The 9,790-nt window shown below is 33.8% G+C and overlaps 1 protein-coding gene across 1 annotated transcript; it reads right to left on the bottom strand.

Annotated features, from left to right (window-relative positions):
- Nucleotides 1-7,781: 7,781 nt before the first annotated feature.
- On the bottom strand, nt 7,782-9,366 carry LOC133805790 (peroxidase 17). The gene is made up of 3 exons (XM_062243944.1): nt 9,039-9,366; nt 8,726-8,917; nt 7,782-8,564 (listed from the first exon to the last, which is right to left on the bottom strand). Exons 1-3 carry the CDS (start codon nt 9,312-9,314, stop codon nt 7,971-7,973), a joined length of 1,062 nt encoding a protein of 353 aa, XP_062099928.1. The 5' UTR covers nt 9,315-9,366; the 3' UTR covers nt 7,782-7,970.
- Nucleotides 9,367-9,790: the final 424 nt, after the last annotated feature.

The following is a 9,790-nucleotide window of genomic DNA, read 5'->3' as shown; positions in this document are numbered from 1 at the left end:
GACGTGCCAACACCTCTCATCATGCCCCATTTGATACTTTCCGAATAGCTTAAGTCACAGACCAAGGACTTCCATACGTCCATAGTCCAATCCTCAAGGCACCATGCATTCACGCATGTTGGTAGGCCCTTGAGACTAGCTTCCAGACTAGTAGCACACACTGGACCTCTGTCCTACTCAAGCATAGTGCACCCTCCAATGCTTGTATGCTAACAAATCCCACGAATGACTTCCCGTGCCATCTCGTGTCGAGACTCGTGGCCATGGCGCACCACGATGTCTCTCGAAGGTTCAGGCCACGTTCCATGCAAGTGGCATCTTGGCAAGCCAAGGGAACCGTACCCCTAAACCTCTGGCAGCACACTTCGACGCACTACCAGGGTGACCCGATAATGTCCATGAGTACTCCTACTCATGGAGACATATGAGTCCCCTCGTGGTCCTCATATGCTCGCCCTACAAGTCCTCCCAACTAGTAGTAGCTCACTTAACGCACTTGCGCCAGGGGGTGGTGGAGAGCTGACACCAGGTGCTCCCTCTACAAAGAGCCTTCTGAGCTTTTAGCCTTATACCACGAACATATATGATTTTTGCTTGGGAAACATATTTGGCTCTCAGCTCGCCAATTCTCTGAATCTCCCAAATCTGATTGCACCATAGTGTTCATTGACCCTTCAATATGGAACCTACCAAGTCCCGTCCATTTTTGGGCAATATTGAAGATATTTACAAAAATGCCACTGTCGTACAAACTAGGCATCAGCATGCTCACCAGCCTGCACCCTCGCGTGTGCATATGACCGAGCGCCATCCTAGCTTGTAACATGCCCTCAAGGCCGGCATGTTACACTAGGGGCGGGCTGCGACTTGCCCTTGAGGGTTGCGGCGCGCCATCAGGACAGAGCCCCTCCTAGGCCCTGGGGTTCACACAGGTCACGACGCCTAAGAACACGGCCGCGACTTGACCCTGCAAACCCAGCACCCCTGTTTTTCCTTCAGCCCAAACTCAACCAAAAAAACTTCCAAACAATCCCAAAATCAGAACTAAAACACAATACAACATTATCACCAACCCAGTAATAAAACCCAAGCTTTAACACACTCGAAACACTACCAAAACCCAATTCCATAACCAAGCTTTCAAGCTTAAGAACAACCAAACTATAAAGAAAACCAACCAAAAATAGAATTTGTAAACCTTACCTCAGCTATGAATTGAATCCCTCTAGCTGATGCAATTCAATCCTAAACCTCAAGCTCTAGAAATCCAAGCTTGAATCCTTAATCTTAGCCTCAAAACCAAACCGGGAGAGAGACGAGGAGAGAATGATCGAGAGGAAGAGAGAAAGAGCTAGAGTGTTCTGTCTCTTCAGCCAAGGGAAAGGTGGGTAAGTCACCAAATTTTTCCTTAAATGACTAAAATGCCCATAGGGCTAATCCTCTCTCTCAAAGCCCCTTAAGGGCAGTTTGGTTTTTACCCTTGTTCCCGTTAATAATAATTAACGTCTCACAATTCTCGTCACTCCCAATGTCCTCAAATAATTAGCAAACAATTTCTCATTACCCTCTCAATCCCGGTAATGTACTAAATACCAAATTACCCCTAGGCTCACCCCGAGCCCAGTATTTGACCCCGTTATGACTAAACCGCTAACTTGCTTCCACTACTACAAAAAAGGATTTTTAGGACTCGCGGGGCGTGAGTCCTCTATTTGAGAGCCTTAAAAACAGAGGTTTTTTAGGACTCGCAAAAATCTCGTTGAGTGCCTTTAAGTAAGTTTTTAGGACTTGCGGCGAGTCCTAAAAAGTCTTATTTTTAAATTTAAAAAAATTAATTGATAGCCAAAGCTCTCACTGGAGCTTTGACGTTGACGGCGGCGCCACCACCCCACGGTGGTGGTTCGGGAAAATGATCAATCATTTAGTGGATTTTGATTCCCAAAGCACAAGGAATGCACTGGTGGTGTTCATTTGGGTCGGGGTGGCTCGAGGCAGTCGAAAAACACTCGGAAGAGTTTGGTAAAAATAGCACCACCGCGACTTCGAACGACTTTAGGCGGCGGAGGGCGGCGCGTGAGGGGCTGGGCTCGCGGGGGTTGAAGGTCACCGACCTTCTGCGTCCATTGCGTCGATGCGTGTAGGAATGGGGTGGCCGTAGCGCCGCCGTCCATGGCTTGGTTGTGGAGTTCGTGAGAGAGTGGGATAGAGAGAGAGAGAAATGGGGGAAGAGAGCAAGGGGGAGAGAGAGAGAGAGAGAGAGAGAGAGAGAGAGAGAGAGAGAGAATGGGCTGTTGTGTTATATTTTTCTTTGTGAAGTAAAAAATAAGAAGATTTTCGTTAAAAAAAATAGGAGGGAAATTGAAATTTTTTAAAATTCAAACTTTTAGGATACACATAAGTTTTTAGGACTCGCAATTTTAGTTAAAAAAAATTGGAGGGAATTTGAAATTTTTTAAAATTCAAACTTTTAGGACACACATAAGTTCTTAGGACCCGCAAAACATTCTCGCAATTTTAGTTAAAAAAAATAGGAGGGAAATTGAAATTTTTTAAAATTCAAACTTTTAGGATACACATAAGTTTTTAGGACTCGCAATTTTAGTTAAAAAAATTGGAGGGAATTTGAAATTTTTTAAAATTCAAACTTTTAGGACACACATAAGTTCTTAGGACCCGCAAAACATTCTCGCAATTTTAGTTAAAAAAAATTAGAGGGAATTTGAAATTTTTTAAAATTCAAACTTTTAGGACAAACATGCGAGTCATAAAAGCATTCTTTTAGGACTTGCAATTTTAGTTAAAAAAAAATTAGAGGGAATTTGAAATTTTTTAAAATTCAAACTTTTAGGACACACATAAATTTTTTCTCGCAATTTTAGTTAAAAAAAATTGGAGGGAATTTGAAATTTTTTAAAATTCAAACTTTTAAGACACACATAAAAGTTTTTAGGACTCGCAATTTTAGTTAAAAAAAATTTGAGGTTATTTGAAATTTTTTCAAATTCAAACTATTAGGGCACACATAAGTTTTTAGGACTCGTAAACATTATTTTAGGACTCGCAATTTTAGTTTAAAAAAATTGGAGGGAATTTGAAATTTTTTAAAATTCAAACTTTTAGGACACACATAAGTTTTTAGGCGAGTCCTAAAAATATTCTTTTAGGACTCGCAACGCGTGTCCTAAAAAGTCCAGGAGGTGTTTGTTTAAAAAAAAACTCAAACTTTTAGGACACACATAGTTTTTAAGATTCGCTCCGCGAGCCCTAAAAGAAATTCTTTGCGAGTCCTAAAAAGTTCAGGAGTTGCTTTTAGGACTTACATATAGGTGAGTACCTTAAAAAAGTATCATAAAATAGTGTTTTTGTAGTAATGTTCGTAAGATCGCCGCATGTCGAGTAACTTCAATATATCAACATAATAATATAGTCTCACCCATATATCACATACATGCACATAACTATACAAATATGCCATCAACGTACCAAAATTACAAAAATGTCCTTCTTATAAGAAACTACCTTGCATGGATGCAAATATAGCCATATAATAATACAATGCACATAATCATGCATAAATCACATAATAACACATTAAACCAATTATTGTCCCCATGTCCCCCTAATCCAGGCACTAAATCATATTAGAGAATTCAGGACGTTACAACAATTGTGTAACAACAAATCTACATAATAATGGATAATATTTAAGAGTTACAAATTTGTTGTTGAAATTGTAACTCTAAAATATGTTACACATTTGCACTATCCAAATATTGTATCTCTCATTTATATGTTACAACATGTGATACTCTTTATCACATCTATTTAATCTAAAGCATTATATTATAAAATAATATAACTTATATTACAATGATACCATAACAACTAGGATATACGAGAACTTTACTCAGTTATCTATACTAACATGTCTCTCTGCTTATTACGATCATTTTTGTTCAAATATTTCATATTTTAATAATATTTATAAATAGTAAATTCACTTATTACCAAATAAATAGGACAGTAAAACTTCCATGACTGGCTAGAGATATGGCATGTGGTGTACCTCGAATTCAGTTTCTTATTGTAATCTGTTTCTCTCGGGTTAGACAGTGGGGTGGACCACTACACAGTCGTAGTGCTGTTTTATGCAGAAAATTGGTTTGTTTTGTTGTTTGGCAGTGGCACTTGGGTTGGGACATTCGAAACTTCCAAAGGCTAGTTCAATTATTCTAGGTTTTATTTTGTCTTCTGATGACTGGAGAAGCCAGTTACATCAAAAGTAAACAATGATGCATCATAGTTTTGCGCCTTTTTTTTATAAAAAAAATTATATATATTATTTGTACAATTGGATAGAACCAAAGTTGTCTCAGTTTTTCCTATCAGGCCCTGTCTTGTACTATTTCCCATTACCATTTAATTTTACTCACACTTACACATTAGGGCTGAAACAATTGAAATGCCGAATTCCAATTGATATACCGAAAATAGAAAGCAATATTGTATGTCGTTCTGTAATATGTCAAATTTATAATATAATTAATTGTTTAATTAAGATTAAGAATCTCATCTTTTTCTTATACCGCTATTTTCTTTATAAAAAATTTAACAAATGGAAACTAAAATTTAATAAGCTTTATTTAATACATTTAGTTTTTTATAATATGATTATATTGGGTATTAGGAAAATTAGATTGGACTTAAAGGAAGTTATATTAACACTCAAAACTAAATATTTTAAAAGTTAGTAAACATTATTTCTATTTATATTTCCATCATTTGTAATTCCTAAATCATAGTTTTGCACATGCAATTTCATTATTCTTCAATTCAGCAATCATAATAAATACAAAATTGGAATAAATTTACTTTTATGTAAGATTCTTTTGATCATGAAAGTTCATATTTAAGAAAAAGAAATTATAACTTTGATAGAATGTGAATTTCACTTGTTAAAAGAATGCATTGTATATTATATCTAATTTAGTACCCCTCTTATTTGTCCAAGAACCAACTTAGTACCTTATAGTTTAATTAATAATTATAAAATTCTTTATTGGCATATTTGACAATATTGACAAAATTAATTAAAGAAGTTTTTTCGAAATGGATAATTTCCTGTGTTTGTTGTAATATGTTTTCTATAATCATATTATTCTATATATGTTAATAAAATAAATATATAATATTTTCTTGAAATTTGTTTATATGGAAATTATTGATATTTATTTTTATTTCTTGATCTGATTTGTTTGTCTAATTTCTGTGTAGGTTCAACGAATCTGTTTGAACGGATTGCCAGTCTGTTTGAATAGATTCTGACTTTCCTGTTTAGGCAGATTTTCTATTTATTGGCTGATTGGTTTCTAATTTGTTTTCCATGACCTAAAAGGATTCTAAAAAGTATATTTCGGGAGAAGTCTTGTTCGTGAGTCACTTTTCGGGAGGAAAAGTGCAAGTGTTATGATTTGAAGGGAGTTCAAGATCTTAGCACTTCAAAAATTTGATTAGGAGTTTAGATTACAACAGTTGCGACAAATTCAAGAGGGAGTCTTTATTTGTATAAGTCAATTTGATTTTGTAATCGTTTAGATATTCTTCTAATAAATTTCATTATCTGGGCGTGGCCCTGTGGACTAGTAGCAATCTGCAAAGATTGCTGATACCACGTATAATTTCGTGTGTTCTTTACCTTATGTTCATTTTTATCTTCTGGTGATAAACTGTTTAAACATATCTGGTTTCTGTTCAAACAGTCTCTGTGTCCATTTAAACATTTCTGTAACAGTTCAGTAATTAATTATTTAATTTGAATAATTAAGTTGGTAATCGTAAAAAACGGAATTTCAATAATATATAAGTACCATATTGTTTGTCTTTGCACCAACTTAGTAAGTTATTGTTTTAATTAGTACAATTTTCATGTATATGATAAATCAATTCAATATTGTACATTTTTACCATTTTTTATAAAAATATTTTTGACAAAATCATCCTAATTTGTTTGATTTAAATTCTTTTAAGAATTAAAATATATTTATAAAACAAAGAATAATAGTAATTAAATAAAATGGCACTAAATATAATATGACATAGCTTTCCAACGGAAAATTTAATATGATTTTATTTTTTAAATAAAATATATTTTTATCTAGAACTGATCACACATTGGATATTCTTTAAATGCAAATTGAATATTGAACATTACAGAATTTATGTATGAGAACAAAACTATAAATATATTGTGTATTTAATATCCTATTATTTAACTAATACCATAATCTGATAAATAAAAATTGTAAATATATTTGTTAACAGATGATTCTCATCAACTAAATGTTAGTTAATAATTTCAAATATTTTCCAAAAATGATCAAGAAGAATGAAGAGGGGGGTGGGTGTCATATGAGGTGATAATCAAGGAATAATAGTTTAATGTACCTAGGTGTAGGGTAATTTTATTCAACCTTCTTGTGTATCTCTTACGTGGACCAAATTTTTTAATCGAAAAAGGTATTATTCGTGGTCTCTTTTTTAGGAAGACCATCACAAATTCTCTAAAAATATAATAAAACATTTAAGCAAAAATATGATGTAGTAATAATATGTGTAAAAAATGTGCACGAAATTATGGCTGTCAATTCGTATTATCATGTCGTATTTTGGGTTAATACGATTTTGATATGATTATACTCGATACGAATACGATATGATTAAATAACGTGTCATAAAATATAAACTCGAACATAACACGTTTATAAACAGGTTAACATGTGACACGACACATTTAACACGATATTTAAACATGTTATATTCAGGTCATGTTAGCATTCCATGACACATTTATATTTTGGACATATTTATAACATATTTAACTCACATAGATAAAATAAAAATGATAAACAGATTCAAATAAATCATTTTAACCTATATAAATATGTAATCAACTCAAAATTAAAATATAAATCTAATATTCAAAATATAAGATATTATACACTAAAATACAACATTATATAGTCATAAAATCTCCAAAACAAAGTATTATTTTAAATTTTAAATGAATGTAGTAAACATATTATAAATATATTAATATACAGGTTAAGTTTAAATTAACTTATGCATGAGTTGTTTAGTAATCTATATTTAAACTGGTCAATTTCGGGTAATTTGAAATTTAATCGTGTTAAATTAGATTTAACATATTTTGACATATATGTGTTTATACTAAACTCAAACTTGTTAATTTCGTGTAGTTTTCAAGTCATGTTATCGCGTCTTTACTTGAATTTATAACCTTAACCAAAATATCATAAAGACTTCTCTTGCAAATTATTTTAACATGGTCCGTCTCGTCATAACTAAATATTATTGATTACAAAACTTGTCACTTTTTTTTAAAAACCTATTTTTTAAAAAGCTTGTCACTTAATGATATATGCAAACAAAATATTAGATACACTCATTGAAAATTTGTCATCCAATTCGTCCTATAAAATATACTACGGTTTGTCTTAGAAAATTATATACGATCAAACTAGACCTATGTAAAATATCATAGGGTGATATGACATCTTGTGGGAATATTCAAAGAAAAATGACTTCATTATATGAGGTTGTGGAGCATCCAATGGAACACTCTGTAGATTAGTGCGTTTTCTTTTTTGCCAAGTTGACATTTGTTACTCTTTCTGCGATCATAATCTAGAGGTGTTTTTCCCCCTAAGATTAAGAACCATAATTTAGAGTTGAATTGTAGACAAAACTTTTTTGAAAAGTACTTTTCTGAAAATAAGATTTTTTTTAAATTATTGTCTAGATTCCAAACATAGTCCATTCATTGACACTAGAAATGATAAAGAGAAGTTTCAAAGTACAAAAAATTCTCACAAAACTTCTACAATACCATATATCACCAACACTTGTACCAACACTATCATCGCACTGTATCATATATATATTTTTTCTCTCTAATACTCCATTAATTTGTTCATCGAACTAGGATTAGCTACCCTACAGTTCCTCCTAATCTCCCCTGGCTTGCCCGATTGCAGGTCTCCCATCTTTATCATCCCTTCAATGAAGGCATCAAAGAAGCCCTGTTGGTCAACACTGAACTCTATCACAAATGGCCTTGTTTCAGCAGAAGTGAACAGAGTTTGATCAGAATTCAAAAACCCTCTTCCAGAAACCAAGTCCTTAAAATACTGGTTATCAAAATACTCAGGAGTGGCATCCAAATTTCCAGTAATGTTTTGGTCAACATTTTCTGGACAAAGCTTGTAAAGCTCTTCTCTGTAACTTGGCTCAATGGCCGGGTCGGGTCTGCCACTACCCGATTGGTTGTAGAGCCTAAACATGATCGAAAAGCATCGACCTTGGCCAATCGAGTGAGACCCAGAAAGGGCAACGAGGTTTTTTACCGAAAGGTTGTATTTTTGGAAGAGACCTATGAGGTAGGTGGCATTGGACCTTGGACTCGGCATGACGTCGTCTGAGGCCTCTTGGCTTGCTGATAAGCTGTCTAGTCTTCCTAGCTTCACTTCCCAGTCTGGTCCTCCGGACTGGTTTTGAAACAGAGTAAAAGAACATAAGTACCAAGTTGATAAACGATGTCGTTTTGAGCAAACAAAAAGTATACGAGGAAGTGATAATCGAGTTAAGAGTATGAAGTGATATGGGTTTTTCTTATAGATATATATATAAAAGAAAAGTTTAGTCTTACCAAAGCAACGGCATCTCTTGATGCGATGATTATGATATCAGCACAAGAAACAACACCAGGGCAGGCCTTTTCAAGTTCCTCTTTGATTTCATCGATGACTTCATAAGACCTCAAGGAGTTAATATTTGCTAGAGAAAGCTTTTCTCCAAGCATGGCTGGTGTATCATCCAGTAACATCGAAGCATCACAACCCTTATACCGTTGAAAAAAAATGAAGTTTAGAATTATCACCAAAAAAAGTTTATTTCTTTTACTCTTTTTTACATCTTAAGGTAAATAATCAAGAAAAAAATTTTAAAAGAAAAAAACTTACAGTAACAAAACAATCATGAAATTGAAAGCGCATAACAGAGGCAAGACTCCGGGGTTCTCTGAACATAGCTTTCTGCATGCCTAATCGGACTATGTATTCGGCATCGGGGCACGATTCAGAGTAGTAACCGGTTCGGAGGTCAGCCCCAAACGCCATGGTTATGGACAAGAGAAACACCATAAAGAAGAAAGAAGACATTTTTGTGTTTTGCAGAGGCAGAGAGAGAGAGAGAGAGAAGGGCAGAGTAATGGAAATGATGGAGAAAATTGTGAACATGATACTTTGTATTAAACCCTACCCTTTATTTATACTACTTGTTAGAATTGAATATGGTGAGTTTGCATATGAAAAATAATAAATAAATTATAATTTTTTTATTTTTGGAATTTAGATAAAGGCTGGATATGAGGTTGGGTTCATGTGTGTCAACAAATTACAGAGCTTTGTTATGTGAAGGGGGAGCAATAACATTGAGAGCCTATTGGGTGGGAGAGTTTGAGATATATTAACAAGTAATTTTTAAATAAATAAAAGAAGATAAAGAAAAATGAAAACTGTTTGGAGGAGAGTGATGGTCCAGTGGTCCACTGAGTCAAACATTGCGACACCCATGATGTTTTCAATTTAATTATTTTATTTATCTTTTTATTCGTCTTTTACTCTAGAAAAATAAATAAATTACTGTTGTTTATACTTAGCATTGCTTTACTTTTTAACTCCATTGTTGTTTGGTTTCATCATGAAAGCGAATA

Source organism: Humulus lupulus, chromosome 1 (genome assembly GCF_963169125.1).
Source record: "Humulus lupulus chromosome 1, drHumLupu1.1, whole genome shotgun sequence".
Taxonomy (NCBI): Eukaryota; Viridiplantae; Streptophyta; class Magnoliopsida; order Rosales; family Cannabaceae; genus Humulus; species Humulus lupulus.
The sequence above is the reverse complement of the archived record's forward strand: the minus strand, read 5'-3'. Positions and strand labels throughout refer to the sequence as shown.